General features: G+C 50.5%; 1 protein-coding gene across 3 annotated transcripts in view; it reads right to left on the bottom strand.

The window, feature by feature from the left end:
* Nckx30c (solute carrier family 24 member Nckx30C) overlaps window positions 1-17,620 on the bottom strand; it is a 38,684-nt gene that overhangs the window by 7,620 nt on the left and 13,444 nt on the right. Inside the window, exons 3-4 of one of the 3 annotated variants that reach the window (XM_076894634.1) lie at window positions 10,617-10,893; window positions 1,761-2,032 (exon numbers count right to left, since the gene is read on the bottom strand). In XM_076894634.1, the coding sequence (XP_076750749.1) occupies window positions 1,761-2,032; window positions 10,617-10,893 (549 nt within the window). The remainder of the gene's footprint in view (window positions 1-1,760; window positions 2,033-10,616; window positions 10,894-17,620) is intronic. The other 2 variants (XM_076894636.1, XM_076894635.1) reach the window with 2 other exon arrangements.

Genomic DNA, 17,620 nt, shown 5'->3' with positions numbered 1-17,620 from the left:
CGGAACTTATCCCCGCGTTCGTTCGAGGAGGTGACCGTGAAAACGGGACGGCACGTTTGCTCGAGAGATCGACACGTTTCACGGGACGTTACTTTCGCCGACGAGGACGTCCCCGTGACGGAGGGACGGGGGTTGTCGTTCACAAAGGACATTAAGTTGAAAGCTGGCCGGTTCCAGCCGCCAACTTTCACGGCGGATACGTTGAAAAACGAAAGCTCCGCTCGGGAAAAAGCCACTCTTCGCAATTGCCTTGTTTTCAACCCCGGTGTCCCTACCCCCTGTACGAAACGACCCAATTCTCGAACGCCCCGGCCATTGTCACGCTAGTCCCGAGACTGCGAATGTCTCTGTTACTGGGTACATCGAGACTCTCCGCGGTGCTGGGAACGGAGACGACGGGATCGTTTGTCAGAGGTCGACCGTTCGGAAAATAAGGAACTCCCAGGTTCATTTTTCCTATCGGCAGGCTTCATCCACTGGAATTATCAGGCGTCTATCTTTGTTCGCGACCAGACAGACGGAAGTTCAGATAGCAGTGGAGGAGCGTCGCGGTGGTAACGCTATCGTCGGTTGCATTTTCGCGTCGATGGACAACCGCGGTATGGGTGACGCCTCTGAGTTAGCAAAAAATATTCCCATCGCGCTGCGACACGCGCAGATAAAAATTGATCGATCGTCGCTTCCTGTTTCGACGGCTGTGACGGCTCGAAGCGAGGCGTTAAACAGTAGCATCGTTTACGGTCGCGTTTCCCACTCGAGACTTAAATCGAAGCTAACACGATACAATGCAGTTTCTGCGAAGAGTCGACGGGTCATTCTACGATCATTGCGACTCGGAAAATTTCGAACGGATGGGCGTCGCGTTCGCGCCTTGACGCTCTGCGTCGAACGGTCCGCTGGTTCGCGGGACGTTGTCGTTACGGGTCGATCGATGGACGATAATTGGCCAGCTCGTCGAATCTGGACTGCAGTTATTTTACAGTCCACGGGGAAACGAAATCAGAAAACGAGCGGATTTCGCAGTCGACCGATTGGTTTCCGTGACAGGAAACGAATTCAAATTACGATACGGTAATGCAGCAACCCACGAATTATTCCCTCCGAGCGATCCCGTTTCCCGTATTACCAACGCGCTATTTTTGGTCCTACGTGACATTGGCCAGAAACGCTGACAGAGGAGAAAGAAAAAAAGAACACGGAATTCTCCGCCCTGGTCCGCGTGTAAACGTCCCACGACTCTCCTCTCCCTATCGTCCGGGGAAATGGGATTACGAAGGACACCGGCGAATGGACGTTCGCGGCTGCTGTTCCTGTCGTTAAACCGACCAGCCTCTCGGCTGCTACTTCTCTCTACGTAGAAATTCGCCTCGACGTTTCGCCAGCATTGCGGCTACCGTCGCTGCTGTTCTAACGATAAGTTGGCACGGTTTAGGAATGCGAAATGGCATCGATGGTGCTTGCTAACTACTTTCACGTTGCCATTCGAAGATCGTCGATACCGCGACTCTTTCAAGCTTCTAAGGTTATCGGATCCACGACGTTTAAAGGAGAGAACTCGACGAAACTATTGAAAAATGGTCATCGTATTATCGAGCACGGTTCGTATCTAAAAAGTTGGAGATTTATTCTGTCAGAGCTCGCACCATCGCAAGATCTAAACTCTAAACGAAACTGGGGAACAGCGAGTATAGGCGACAGCCACAAGAGAATTGGGATCGCGAGGTCGAGGCTATCAAGCATTCGCTGAATTTGACAATTACCGAATCGAGGCCCGCGTCGAGGCCAGCGGCTATACCGCCGTTGGGAAGTTCCTGGATGCCGACTGTCGTGCCAGCGGTGGTCGTCGTCGTAGTGGTGGTCGTGGTAGTGCCCTGGGAGCCTTGCTGCAGCTGCAGAGTGGTCTCTTTCGACGATGTACCGGAGTAATGGGCGGCGGTCGACGTCGCCGCGCCGTTCTGCGACTTGGTGGCGTCCAGCAGCACCTTCAGCGACGCTATCGCGTGCAGTTGCGTCGCTTTCTCGTCCACTTTGCCTGAACAGCACCAGAGATGCAGGTTAATGGAGAAAAACACCGAGTTACGCGTTACCATACCGTAAAACGCTCTTCTTCTTCTACTTACTCTACCTAAACTATGATCAACCTCGATAATTAGCGTCAACGGCGTCGATATCGTTTTCACTGGTACTGAACAGCACTGAACAGCGCTTAGGCTATTCTAATTGGAACGCGTCGGCAGTAGTGCGAGTAAACGAAACGATCGACGCTCGTGACCATCGTACGTATATATACGACGCTACCAAGTGCAACTCGCAAGCGAAAAAACATTTTCCATAGCCTGTAGCTAATTCTCAACGTCGAACGGTGGATAGGGGTTAGGTAACAGCCGCCCCTTCCATCGAGCCTGAACGAAGACGTTGCGAATTAGCTGCGGAATTTGGAAATGCGCAAGCCCCAGCGGTATATGCCATACGTATATCGCCGTTCCATTTAAGCGTGCATTTAAAATCTGGCTAAAGCTGGATCTACGAAATAATTATGAGGCAAAGACGCGTTCAAAGCATTTCTCGTGCGCTCCACTGCTACCGTTCTACTTCGCGCGATTACCTCAAACAGCCTTCCGTTACGTAACAGGTTACCATTTTTTTTACGAGCCTGCCGTCATTAACTGCTGGGCGATTCGCAAATACGCTACTTCGGTCCCGTTTCCTGCTGCCATTCGTCACGGCGACGAAGACGAACGCTATAAAACCTCGACTGCTGGGCGAAATTTTACGGTTCGTTCGGGGCGAGCGAACGACAACGGAATGCCATTAACGAATTACCGTATTACAGAGAACCTCGCGTGTAATAAGTTTAGCTCGCACCGATCGCCGGCCAAATTGGATTATCAGAGTCGAATGCCATCGTACGCGAACAGATTCGGCTGGCAAATCGCGTTTAAGGAAATCGTAGCGAGCAGATTAAGAGTCCGTTGAAAACGATTTTAAAACGACGGTTACTTTTATTGGATACTCTCGTCGCAACGATTCTGGGTACTTTAGAAGCTACGTCTACGTCTTCAACATCGAAGCAACTATGTATCTCGCGGATATTTCTACGAGTACCGCACTTTTACGTCTCGACGTCGCGTCGTCAAAGAGGACGCAGCGTTACCATCGAGCAGGCGAGGGTGGCGTCCCATACGAGCTACTGTTATCTTTTCACCACTCGTAGAGGACGCGGCACTGCACCCCCTGCGTCGTTAGATATTGTCGTAGCCTCTCGCCAGTAAACTTGAACGCTTCGCGTAGTTGGACCGTCGTCTCGAGTGTGGTTCTCGGCCGTGAGTTCACCTTGGTAACCCTCGCGAGTCGTGGCTCGACGTCGAATCGGTAAACTGGCGCGGGAACGGACGCGGGACACTCGAAATTCGTTCGTTAACGAGACTAGCCCCGACTCGCGGCCCGATTCCCGCACTTATTCGCGCGATACTAGGTCAAAGAGGGAACTCGACAGGACGGGGAAGAATGGCGAGAAGAACACTGAAAGTCGGCGCGATATGAAAGTATCTGTCTAGCCGGAGGCCAGCTCATTTGCTATTTATCTCGTTTCTCTTTTCTCCTTTGTTCCCGTCTCTCCTACTACTTTTTCTCCCCGCGCTCCATATACACTGGTGTATGTATAGAAAGTATATTATACGCGGTAGGCGTCGGATACGCGCGCCAGCCTCTCCTCGTTTCTTTTTTTAACATACATCATTAGTCGTGTTTATCGATCAACCCCCGGCCGGGGCAGCCAGCCGGAAATAAGGCTTTATTTAACGCGCCCCCTTAAATATTTGAACGCACGCCCCCACGTCCACCGCGGCGAGGTATAAATATTTGCGGTAACTATGATTTCAATTGCACCGGCTCGTTCGGATGATTAATACTAATGCGAGTGAGTAACGGCTGTCGCTAATGAAAGTTTGCTCGAGATGCAATCGTTCGCCCCTTTTTAAACGTACGAGCGACACGGATGTTACGAACCGGCGTATCTATGTGTAGATTTGTAATTTCGTTTTATCTGCTCGCCATTATCGCGCGACGGTATCGAGAACCGTCGAAGCGACGTTTTCGTCTTCGAATACCTTCCTCGAACCGTTCCCTTTGGGTGGCATTTCCTCTTATTAGTATTTCATAACCCCGTGGAACGAACGCGCGGAATATTGCAAGAATTTTTGATTAGCCTCGATGAAAGGAGGAGAGGAAAAAAGGAACGAGGGAGAGAAAGACTCGTACGTGTGTGTAGAAAAGGCCGCGAGTAATTTGGCGATTAGCTTAGACGAATCGCGTGGGCCGTGGCTGTTAGCACTAGGTCAAAGAGAGGAAAAAAAGAAAGAGCCCTGGTGAGTGGCCTTCGTTCTCGAAGATAGAAACGAGGCGAGGAAAGAAAGGCGGAGAGCCGACGGCGAGAAGTCGAACTGCGATGAAAGTATCGACCCTTAAGCTGCCTGGGGCGGGATAGACAGGCCATAAGGGAGAGGCGCGCGAAACGAAGATACACACCGCGACGGAGAATCAGACGAGCGAACGATATAGACACCGTTATCGTGGCTGCTTCCTCTCGTTTTATCGAACGACGGGATTGTTTGTGTGTACGAAAACGTTCGAGAAATCCTGGAAACTGAGAGGAACGAGAAAGAAAGAAGGAAAACGGCGAGCACGCAATTAAGATCGTTTCATGGACAAAGCAAGAAGGATGAGCCTCGAGAAAGAACTGCAGTTAGCAGAAGAAATCAACGACGTCGTATTTGATAAATTACGAGCCGAGTGGTGAGATACACGCTGCTCGCTGATGATACGGATCGCGATAAAAAAGTGAGGGGAAAAAAGAACAGTCGATGGCTCTGGAGGAGCGTGCAGGGCGAACCGCAACGGGCCACGAAGCGGGCAAATGTTAACCAACTTCGAATGGCGAAACAACCGGTCGGAACAACCGCGAATCCTGTTCATTTTTCAGAGTACACAGATTAAGGCGGGGCGAAACAACGGGAACACTCGCGAAATGGAAATTTCCGGACGTTGCTGCGAGGGGATGAACAGGTCGTTGAAAAGAGAGAGGATGGCGAGAGAGTGGCGATGCGGATCAAGTAGAATAATCCTGTACAGGTCTGCCCAAGTGTTACCTATTAACCTACAAAACTCGATCGGCCTAGGTTTGTTCAACGGACACGCTCTGCTTTTCAGAACAATTAAATCGAACCGCGGCGCTACCCTTCGAAGTAGGAACGAACAGTCGAAGGAGGACAAAGGCAAACAAGTGCCCCCGCTCGTGGCACGTTGAAACGGTTCGTACAGAATAAATACAAGTGGAAAGGACATCGTGCCGATCGTTAAGAGCCAAGATAGAGATCGGCTCGTCCTTCGCACGGCTATAAAAACCGCCTCGTTAATACGGCAAATATTTTCGCGTTCGAGGAGCGGGTCGCGCGGGTAGAAACGACGACGAGATGCAGAACTTCTTCCGTGCCAGTAGCTACGGAGACAATTTCATCCGGCTCGACCAAGAATTTCATTCCGTGCTGCTTCTTTTTTGTCCATCATTGTCGGTCGAGAGGAGGCGGACAGGGGATACTGCGAGGAAAGTGGAAAGTTTCTCGAGAAAAATAGGTTGCGTTTGTAATCCGGAGGAGTCGAGAGGTAAGACGGACGCTTTGAAGTTCCGTCACCGCGCTTCTCTGTCCCTAGACGGATGAAGTGGTTCCTAAATCGAGGATCATTAAGCTTCTTGAAGGACCAGCGACGCGAGGTCTGATCGGAAGAGGGATCGTCGCTTCTCGTCACCGGCTACGCGACGCACGTTTCAATAAATCCCCCCTCCAACGTCCTTTCACTGGAGTTAATATTCCTTTAAATCCAGAATTGCCGACGCAGCGTCGCGAGATAACGAGTTCCGCTATCTTCCAGCGTCGTTCAGCAAATTATCCAGAAAATTAACCCAAGCTTCCAGCATCGTCCTCCCTCTCTTCCGCTGTATTTTCATTTTCAGTCGCGAGAATGAGCTTTCGCGAAGGGCGGAAGTAAGGGAGGTAATAGTAATATCTCGGGCCAGAGTTATACGCCGGGACCATGGAAAATATCCGAGGTGAGACAACGACGACGGGATCTAATTTCAACGTTCATTTGGGGAACGCGACGATCGCGTGGAACTCCGGTTATCTCGCTATCTCGTAAAAAAGATCGTGCGAGCGTAAAGAGAGATTCGTCTGAAAAATGGAGCAACGTCGAACGCGCGGCGGCGATCGATATCGTTCACCTGAGCCCCTTTCGAAAGTGTCGGATTCTCGCGAGGGTTGTTGCGTGTAAACGATTAGACGTGGGTGTCAGATAATTGTAATGCAAAAGCGGACGTGATTGATGAACGCGGTTGGGGGAACGTGGAATCCCTCCGCGAAGGTCACCCAGCCCCACGATGCCTCTGGGTAAACTTTCGATTCCACCGAGCGCACAAAAGTACCTTCGTTACGGTAATACTTTCCAGAGCGGTAAAAAGGGGATTTCGACGTGTACGATGGATAACTACCCCTCTATTTTCGGCTGTTCTTCTCCACGGGGCAGGGCAAGGACGATCGCTGACATTTAGGACAAACTCGAGGAGCGGTACCACCTCGAATGGAACGAAGACTGTGCGAATTAAGTAAAAGTGCGACGGAACGTTAACCACAGGAGACGAGAGTTCGAAAGCAGAGGGTGGGAATTAAAGTCGCGCGGCCCAATTTGTTGATATCATCCCCAACGGAGCGTGGTAATCGCGAACTGTAACTCACGGGCGGAGCAGCTAGGTTTGGAGGGGACGGTTGGTCGGGTAACGAGGATTTTCGATAAAATGACTCTCACCGTTATATAGAAACGTCACTAGGGATTTCGATTGGCCTTCCGCCACAATGCCACTTATCTGCCTTGTGTTCTCTCCGCGGGTTATTAAAAAAGCTGGCAAACTGGTGCAGCCGCGTTCATTATAAATAACGCGTTCGATGGGGTGGAGTTTCGACGTCGTTCGACGACGGGTGACGTACGGAGGGTGCTACCCCGCGCCTTAAATACGAGCCCCGTTACGAACCCATCGTCCCGTCGATGGGCGAGTCGTTTTCATTTATCTTCTCATCCAATTTGCCGGGATCTGACGTAATTAAAAAGAGAGAAAGACCACGAAATTGGGTTAGTCTCGTTCCGGGGATATAAAAGAATCGTTTAAGCAAGCAAATAAAGACACACTGTTCCAGTTCGCATTGTTTCGGCTACCAGCTTTTACTCTTGTTGCGCCACGTTTTGCCAAAGCAAATTCTCATCGAGAGGGAAAATCCTAACTTCTCAGGACACTGCAGAAATCCGCGCCGTGTATCTACTCCAGAACGTCGTTGATCGCGATCGCGATCGTTCTCGAACGAAGAGCTCGCGATCGCGCGTCGAGAAACGCGGTTCGAAGTACGTCCGCGTGCTGGATAGGGTTGGCTCGCGTTGGCGGGTCAACCCCGAGGAATCCTCGAGGAAGGATGGTTATTCGTGCTCGATATTATCTCGAGTAGCGGTGCAAGGTGATGCCTCGATGACGTTAAAGGCTCGCGGAGTTAAAGGAAGGGAAAAGGAAGGCGAGCCCCAAGTGTGGATTCGCTAGTTACGATCGATACGCGCCGCTTTCTAGGTCAGGGTCCCGATACATACTCGCCACTCACCGCTACTCAGGGATATACGCTCAAAACGCGTCCCGCAAATTCATTCGAACCCAACCACCCAGCCTCTCCTGTCTTCCCGCGGCGCGTTCGAATCCGCCGGCTGCCTTTAGCTTCCCTCTGTTTCTTCTTTTCCATCCATCGCTTTCGAACGCGCCGGAGAAGATCGAGGGGAATAGAAGAAAGGCAAACGGAACCGAACCAACGAACGCTCGAGACAAGAAAAATAGCTGGCTGCTTCTCTCGTTCGCGCTGAAAAAGAGAGAGAGAGGGAGAGAAAAAAGAAGAAAGTTTCCCGTTTCCAGATGAGCCGACTCGAACGAACGTGAAGTATCGAACAGCAATCGCGTATTGAACGTTTCCCACGCAATCGAGATTAATGACGTCCTTTCGCGGGCATGTTCTCGTGACCGGGAAAAAGAGAGTGGAACGCCAGGATATATAGCGTCGGTCGACGGATTTAAACGAGAACTCCGGATGAAGCTATCGCGGTGAATAATTGCTTAAATAATGTCCGTAATAACGGGTATCTCAATTTTTCTCCTTACCGCGAAGTTAGACAGAAAAGGAAGACGTTAATAGAAGAGCGAGAAAAAAAAAAAAAAGGAAGATGTAGAATCCGATTATTCTAATCGGATAGAACGTCGTTCCGAAAGATTCCGCCGGGCGCGACACAGTTAACTACAACGGGGCCATCCGTACGAAAGAGTTGTCTAATTGATGATCGCCCTTTTCTTTCCGTTCACGCGTGACCTGACCCATTTATATAAGCGGCCGTGGTGTACACGTAGTACGTGTACAGGCCGAAAATCAATTTTAACGTCGAGATTACCGCGGCTTTACGATTCTAGATGAAGATTCGTATCGATCACGCCACCAGCGATCTTTCTCTAACCCCCTGGCGCTCTGTCTCGTTCAGCCGGTTAACAAACGCCCGCTCGGACACTTGTACAAATTTCATCGGTCCGGCTCGTGCCCGAAAATGCACGCGATCCGTCGTTCCAACGTAACGATTCGACCCGACGGAGGGTCGCGGTGTCATCGATCGGTCGATCGAAATTCCTTCGCGCGCCATCGTGACGCTGCGAACAAATTTACACGGCGTTCGTTTCACGAGATACCTCGCTGCGGGGTACATTGGCAGATTTTCAGAACGTCCAAGCGGAGATAACGGTAAAAACGCCAACGTTGCTGAACAATGTCAACGTTCACCCAGTTTACGGCAGTTCGGTCCGCGTAACACGGTCGTCGGTTCTCCAAGTCGAACGAGATCGAAGCGTCCCCGACAGACCTCAGAAGCGAACGCTCGCGATGGTATTTCCGCGAAATGGGCCACGTATCGCTCGTAAATTTCCATGTCGACCCGTTCTAATATTACACGGACGTGTCTTCGGTGTCGCTCGAGAAAGAAACGCGAAGACGAATTCGTACGAGACGCTATCGGAACGCGGGGCAATTGTAACACCCGTCGCGTAATTCCGATTCGGTCGCGAAAGCTAGTCCCTTTCTGGGAATTCAGGGTAGGTTATCGTTTATCAGTTTCATCTCTCATTATCGCACGTTCGCTGGTAAACACCGACGAGCGTAGACCTACCGACACGATCTGATGAGAAATAACATCCTGGATTGAACAATTTCCCCATAACGAGGTCGTACCTACAAATACACGGAATGGACGGAACTGCGTCCGCATTTATTTACCAGTCGAATCCAATTCAGCCTGTCAGCCGATACGCTAACGCGTATCTGGCTGCATCGTGCCGTTCGAAGTTATTTGGTTGTTCGACAAACGAAAAACACGCGACGCGTACGATTTTGCCAGCGAGTTCACCAGCGAAGGTTCACCCGTCGGACCGTAACGGAAGTCGTTCTACTGATTTCCAAGTGGTACGCGCATCGAACGGCGCGTACCGTATACGCAGGCTTCCAGGCGCAACGTGCACGACATTGAACTTCTACCTCGTTATCGTTTAGTACTCGCAACGTTTAATTACTTGGTCCGACGCAACGGCATATACACACACACAGTGATCGGTCATGCAACAAAACCAGTACTAGCTAGACGAGCAACAACGCAACTGGCGCAACCCGCGCGCGGCTTCCTTCCGGTTTCTATCCTCGAGCTACGAGAACGCGAGTCGGCGAGCAAGTGAACAGAAAAAAGAAAAGAAAAAGAAAGAGAAGGAGGAATAAACGGAAACGTTACGAGTAGGAAAGAATGAAATGGGTGGGAGAACGAGTGTCATCCGTATGTAGGTTAATCGAGTTACGGTGGCAAGGTCTTCGAGACGACTCACCCCGGGATTTGAATATATTTCAATTGGAATTTTAAATTCGATCGAGCATCGCGTAATGAGATTCATCTATACGGCTGCCAGTTAATTAACGAAGTTAGTTTGGGGCAACTGTTCGAACGACGGCGCTACCTCTACGGTTCTAAACACCATCCGGAAGTTTTCACGGGAATTTTTTTAGCCGCGCTCTCAAGGTTTCGCGCGAGTCAAGGGTTACAAGCTCGACCTGGCTGTCGATAAAACGAGTCGTGTTAATAAACGTAACCCGCGACTCTACGTTCGAAAGCACTCTATCCGGATAGAGCTGTCGGAAGTTTCGCGGTTCCCAACGATTCTCGAGCCCACGGGCACGCCGTGGCCGCGGAAGAAGGCTGCTTCCGGTCGCTGGTCGAGTCTCCTCAAGAGGCGCTTGGAGTTTCGAACGCGCGATCCACGGTCGATCGAAGTGAGGTGTCTATAAAAGGAGATGAGAGACAGAAAAAAAGAAAGAAAAAGAAAAAAGAAAAGAAAATAGAGAGATAGAGAGAGAGAGAACTAGGCTAAAATATATAAACGTCTACCAGCTAAGAGCGTGCTGTCAGCGCTAAGGCAAAGCGGCAAGCGAGAGTGATAGAGTGTGGAGTTGGTATACCGGCGCGGGACTGACCGTCGTGGAGCGGATCGATCGTGTGGATCATAAGCTGTAGCAGGCCGTGCCTGAACTTGGCGTGGCTCTCCCTGGAATGAGACGAGGGGCCACCGTGGGCTCCCTGCTCGCAGCCCTGTCCGGCCGTGCCACCGGCACCACTGCTGCTGCCACCTCTGCTGCTGCACCCGGCCTCTCCACCCGCCGGTATGCCGCTGCTTCCGCATGCACCCGACGCGCCACCCACGCTCGTCTCGCTACTGTTCGTCGCGTTCGGATGCTGCTGGAACACACACGTCATTTCGTCTCTCAATACAACATCGATCTCCTTCTTTAACCCGCATCTTTTACAATTCGACGAAAAGTAATTGTTTTTTTTTTTGTTTTTTTAGTATCTCATTCTATTTTGGTTTATCGTTCTCTCTTTTGTCTGTATTTTGTTTGTTGTTTAGTTTTTTAATCCCGCTAGACTGTTCTCCTTGGTCTCGTTCTAACTCGTCGCCACGCGTTCTCGGTTTCTAAACCACCCTTAAAACCCCTGATTCGAAACGCACGTGCCTGACCACCCCAGTCGAGCTTCGAAACACCCTCGCGATCGAACGCATCGTATCGACGACCGTCATCGATGAACAGTGGAATCGATAATTTCCCTAAAGAACGCTGCTGTTGCGTTACAGGTAGAATTTACGCGGCTGTAAACCCGAATATTCGTCACGATATCATTCTCCGCGACGTAGCTACAAAAAGGGGGTGTGTGAATAATCGAAACGATCGATCTCTCAGCGAGTGGAAGTGCTTCCGTCGTTATCCGTTGAGCATGTTAATGGGATTAGACGCTCGAGGCGCGTATATATCTCGGTTCGAGCCGATGAACGTTTTGCTGGTTAATGGGGGTTACGAGATCGAGACCTCTAAAGCGAGGATTTATGCGCGAAGCAGCTCGAGCGTGGCTTACGTTCGGACGTTTGCACACGGCCGAGCGATCGCGTCAATCGTGCCGAATGGCTCGAAACGTCCCCCGTCACCGAGCATTGTTTCCCAGACCACCCTCGTCCCTTCACTACCCTTCCTCCCCTTTTCTTTTCCCGTTTACCCTTCCCGCGCGAGGCTACGAAGGAACAAATGGCGAGGAAGACGACTCCTCTCATCTGCTATGCATGAAACGTGTAAGGTGGCCTGACGCGCGCTCCACGCCCACGTCTCGGTTCTCCGGGGTAGTTTTTAGGTCGCTTCCGGATAGACGAGCAACAGTTTTGGTCACGGATCACGAGTCGCTTTTGTTCGTTCAGATGCAGATGAATCGGGGCCATAAAGGCGGCCCTGGCTTTCAACGGTGGAACAATGAGCGCGTTACGAATCGTTGAAACGATCAGCTAACAACGATCCACTTCGTTCGACCATCCTCGACCAATCCGTTGCCTATTGCGAACAGTCATATTCTTACGAGCATTGGCTCGCAACGAGAACTGTTCTCCGCTTCCCGTCGTTTAACCCCCCGACTTTTCGAACGCCTACGCTGCCCACCCTGTCTCTCGTTTCGCCAGGTGTTTTCAAGTATTTAAAACACGCACACACTTCACAGCTTAACGAGGACAGCGCGAGAGAAAAAAAAAAAGAAGAAACGCTACGAAACATCATTATTCCCAGGGTGTTGAAAAATGTTAGGACAATTACGCTAACGAGGGCGGTGCGGCTGCCGAAAGGAGTGAAACGGTTAACAATGGATAGTTACAATAATGTCGAGCTCCTTAACAACGCGTTAACTAACAAAACGCCGCTGTTTACCCAAGGTATGTACTCATCCGAAGCGTTGCTTGCCCAAGGTACATATCGCAGGGCTATAATAAACCAGGGGCACGAAACTGAGCATGGCGCGTCGACGCGACGAGAAGTAATTTCAGCGCTGCGAAAACTAGCCAACGGTGTCGAGAGGACCAACGGTGGAAAATCGTGGCTCGCGTTAACGCGAGATTCCCCACGAATTTGTCTCGCCATTCCTTCGACGCGAATATCCCCAGGATGGTTCTCCTATTAACCGAACTTTACCTCCCTGTACTTGTTACGTACGCAATGAACACAATGAAGTCCCAAGGTATCCACGAATCCGTGGCAGGTCGTATGTGTTCCCTCGCGTATTTCGCACAGGATCGAGATAGACGAATAACACCCACACCCCAACAGAGGATAATGACGGGGTGAAACGGACGCGTAAGGCTCGGATGGCTCGTAATACCGCGACGTCGTCGCGTTCTCCAATTACGTAACCCCGGAGGAAGCCGTTGTTCCGGATCGGTCTCCACTTTTCCCGGTTTTCTGCTCAATGGCGAGCGTTGCTACCTCCACGGACTTCCGTTCATAATTTCCATCGAGCGTTTATTGAGTAACGAGGAAGAATTTGTGTTTCCATCTCGCGTTAAAAATATCATCAAAGAAAATCCGTCTTGGAACCTGATTTTCTCGCGATAATTAAAAAGAGGGTACGTAGGTTCGAGTCGAAGTTCTCTGGCTCGCTAAATGTCACAGAGAATATTAAATCGCACTGTCCCTTTAATATCCCTCTGTGTGAAAGTCGGTCTCGAGCGTTCCTTTCTCTTCCTATTTTTTTCATTCAGAACTTATGGACGGTGGAGTAAATATCTGGCAGAAAGTTCGAAGCGCGTCGATCATTTGGCAATGTTATCCCCCGTGGAACACCGTGGAGCGAGTGGCATAAATAATGCGTCGCTCGCCGAGCCGGAAGTTCCACTTCGACGCTCTGTGACGGATTTAGGAGAGCTCGCTAATGGAACATACTTGATTCGCGGTGCCGTTTAAGTCTCTAAGCGTTTATGTCCAAAGGGCGTGTATAATTTAATAAGAACTGCCATTTTGGGCCAGCTCGCCGCGTCGATTAGTCGAGGGAGGAGTGAAATTTTCGTAAAAATTCCCCTAACAGTCGTCAATCGACGACGCGATGGAAACGATTTCGTAGCTGATAAAGCTTGGATTGATATCGTCTAGCTGGCGATTATACGGATAGACGCGGCTAAAGTCAGGAGGCTGAAGTAGCGAATACCAGGTTTCGGCTTAGCCACCGTGTGCACCACTGGTCTCGTGTTTGCTCGTGGTTGTCGCGTCACGTAGACGAGATAATAAACTTTGTAATTAGTGGGCCGGACTGCTAGAACCGCGCATGTAACCCTTCATACGCATGTCCAGAGAGTTGACTGGGAGCCTTGTGAATAATGAAATCACGGCTGAAAGATGGGTATACATAGAACAACGACAACGTGCTCGCGATACAGATCGACCGTGATTACTCTGCGAAGAATTCGAATCAAAGTTTCACGAAATAAGGGAAGACTCGAGCCAGGCGAATAACTTTTTTTATTAATCGAAAGTATAAAGTCGACACGGTTAATATCCTTGGTCGAATATTTTAACGACTTTCCGCGAAAATCCCTGATTGAATCGTTGTTCGAGCCAATAATTCGCTATTGATGCACTCTCTGTATTTTAATGGCGATATTTGTGCCGCCGAAAGATGGGACGTCCGTTTCGAAATCGATAACACCGAGTTTACTCTAGCTTCGCGAGCGTGCGAGCGGAATATTAAATTTTCTTCTCGAACGAAATTGCGGGCAACCGCGCGCACGGCCGTCTGGCGAAAAAATTTTCGAGTCGCATTCTCATTCGAGGCGAGGACAAACAGCGCGGTTCGACGCTACGTGAATTGTAACCAGCGCGATTAAATAAACCACGTATCGCACGTTCGGCTGAACCAGGAATTATTTGACAGCTTTCAGCTAGAACCACGCGTTATTTTTTTCAACCCCGTCTGACGAATCTGGCAACTTTTGTAATCACGACGAAGAAACAATGCAGAAGAAGTAGAAGAAGAAGAAGAAGAAGGAAAAGAAGAAGAAGAAGAAGTAGAAGAAAGGGAAACAAGCGAGGGAAAGGGGGCTTCGCTTGAATGAATTCTTTGCGCCCATTCCTAAGCTCCACTTTCAGAAAAAGTGCGCTCGACCAACAGTTCTGTTGATTTATCAAGAGTTTCGTTGCGTCTAGGAGCATCGTGTTGGCTCAGCAAACTTTCCTCCGTGCCGTTCTTTCAATTATGAACAATGTTTCAGCGAAAATCGGTAGAAACGAAGGATGGTAGCTACCGTGAACTTTGCTTAAAAAAAAAACCAATCGAACGTATCGCTACTATTACGGATAGCTCGCCACAAGTTTGAGAATACCTTCCACCGTTTTCCCTTTGATTTACGCTCCCGCGTCGAGCACGATCGTTACCGTGGTTCGCGAGGGGACAAGCCCAGGGCGGCTGAAAGATTTGCACGCGAAAATGGCATAGTTTGAAACTGCTGCGAGGCGGCGGTGCTTTTGACAAGGGAGAGATTTCTTAGGAGCGATCCGTTGCCAAGAAAGAGAGGTTCGATTTTCGCTGACTGCTCCTGCGGCGGCGTACGCCCCCGTTGTTAAAAACTGCACGAGTTCGGCCAGGTTAAAGGATCTCGAACGGAATAGTGGGTCGAGTGACGGGAACTCGCCTGGAGCTCTTTCTCTTTCCCTCCCTCACGCGGTATCGTTGCCAGAAACTGGTAAAAGCGCGATATTTCCGCCCCCGCGAATCGCGAAACTCCCCCTTGGCCGCTATCGCGGATGAATCTTGGTTAGCTAAGCGGATTTAAGGTTTGGCGCGGCACAGGGAGGCATTAAATATTTATCAACCGCGAGAAGCAACGGGTCGGGGGAGAAAACCGAGCGAAGACGCTGGTGGAAGAATAAAAACTCATTAAGCGAGCAACCCCTTATTCAAATGGATCCGCGAGACTTTCACGCGACCACGGCCGAGTTCGTCTCGTTATCGTTGCATTTTACTGCGATCGTATCGTCCACCGCAGGCTGGGTTCAGAAAATCCGATGCCTCTCGCTGGAACGAACGACACACGTATATAGCGAGCCGGATAAACGAGGGTTTACGATCGTCCTCTTCGTACTCGTAAACTGTCCGTTTCCTTAGGAAAACGTGCAACTAATTTTCGGGGCCACTCGATACGCGGATTGGCCGGACGCGGAAGCGTACGGGCGCAGAATCGAAGAGCGATAAATGGAGCGGAATAATGTTCGACAGACGTATCGTGACGCGCAGCATTTATTCGAAAATTAACCACCCGGGACGTGTCACGGAAATGGGCGTGGCATTTGTTTAGGTGGTCCCATTTCTGGCGCGCTCGATAAGCGAAACGAAAAACGACCAATTGGTATTCTTAATTACGAACTGCCGCTAGGGACAGGCCACATCGAACCGGGGGCTGCCGTCGAGTTGCGTGCACAGGGCTAAGCGCATGAGAGGTAAGCAGCTTACTTGAACGCCTGACAAATTTATACGAGTTAGCTCGATCGTTGCACCCCCACGCGCGCTCCGCCACCCCCAGCTGCCGACGATTGAATTATCCTTTGAAATTTCTCAGGTAACCCGAGCCTTGCCAATTGTTTTAGGCTGGCTTTACTCGAGCTGAAACACGCCACGAATCGACCGGCTGATTAAAACGTTCGACTCAATTTTTATTCGCTCTCGTATCGGTCGACCGACGACGCCTTGTTGTTTAGCCGAGCCACGAACTTTTTCGCGATCGTTTACGATAGCCTCGACGATTATCGATTTCGCGCGATCGAATCAGCCCCGACGATCGGTCGACGCCCAACTGAACGGGTCAATCGTGGAGTAATCGAATTTAGAGCCGCTCGAGAGACAATTCTGAACTTCCTAATACGGTCGCGTCGCTGGAAAATTCTCTGATCGCACGAGATCGTTGGTAGTCGTGGAAATAAATCGACGGTTAACCGCTTAGCGCACGCGCCTGCGACGCGCCCGCACAGGGGTACGATCGACCCTCGAATTTATCCGTGTCGGTGGCAGCGACGTCCCGACATCTTCGCCCCTTTTTTCTTACATACGAACGAAGCGATAATTCACCCCGCGTTCCATCACGGAACGTAATTGGACGTTATTATCGCATCCGATGCGAGCTACTCGTCGAACCTGTACAGACGTTATTTCGATTACATTATAACATCGTGACACTGTATGATTGATTAAACAGTGACGTTAATTATTCGCGCGTTACAAACGCGAAAGTAATGCGAATGCAACGCGACAACCAGCATGGTTCTCGAACGAGGGTCGATTTTACCGATCACGTCGACGGGAAAAACTGGATCGTTGCGGGGTTAACGTCGCATCGGATACGGCACAAATATTACCAGGGCGAATTTACGTCTTCGAAAGTTGAACCCGCGTATATCCAGCGTTTTCACTGGCCGGTTTGCGAACGTCAGGCGGTCGAGTGGGTTTTACGACATTTCCAGGCGTTTCCGTGCTACCGGCGCATATCCACGCTCACGTGTCCTGCAAACGTCAGGTATATACACCCGGAGCCCTGACCTTAGCCTAGATTCGCGCGGAAAAGGGAGGACGCGAACAAAAAAGAAGAAAAAAAGAAAGGAGAGAGAGAGAGAGAGAGGAAAAAAGGAAAACGAAGGGGGAGGGGAAAAAAAAGAAACCGGAGGCTCGAGCGCCGCGAAAAGGGAAGAATAACGGAGAAGGGCGACGGACAAATGAGTCGAGACGAGATCTCTCCGCGCAATTAACGCCGGCCGTGTATGTGCACGCGGTCCTCTACAGATGTACGAGACACGACGGACGAGGGTATAAGCTGGGGAACGAGGGACGCCCTAGAAAAACTGACGATAGCGCGGAAGAAAGTGGAGCTCGACGAGGCAAGGGCAGAAGCTTCCACGGTAGATACGGAGATTACTTGAAACACTTGTAGCCCTCCACCAACTTCGTCGAGCCAGGCGTTGCAGCGATAACCGTTGAACCTGACCTGATAATTAAATAGTATCTTTAACTGTCGATCGATCGATAGCAACACGGCACGACTGCGGACGTAGCCAATTAGGTCGATGAGTGGAACCGGAGGAAACTCTGTCCTATATTACCGAATATAGTGTGTAAGGGG

This window comes from Xylocopa sonorina, chromosome 5 (assembly GCF_050948175.1).
Source record: "Xylocopa sonorina isolate GNS202 chromosome 5, iyXylSono1_principal, whole genome shotgun sequence".
Taxonomy (NCBI): domain Eukaryota; kingdom Metazoa; phylum Arthropoda; class Insecta; order Hymenoptera; family Apidae; genus Xylocopa; species Xylocopa sonorina.
The sequence above is the reverse complement of the archived record's forward strand: the minus strand, read 5'-3'. Positions and strand labels throughout refer to the sequence as shown.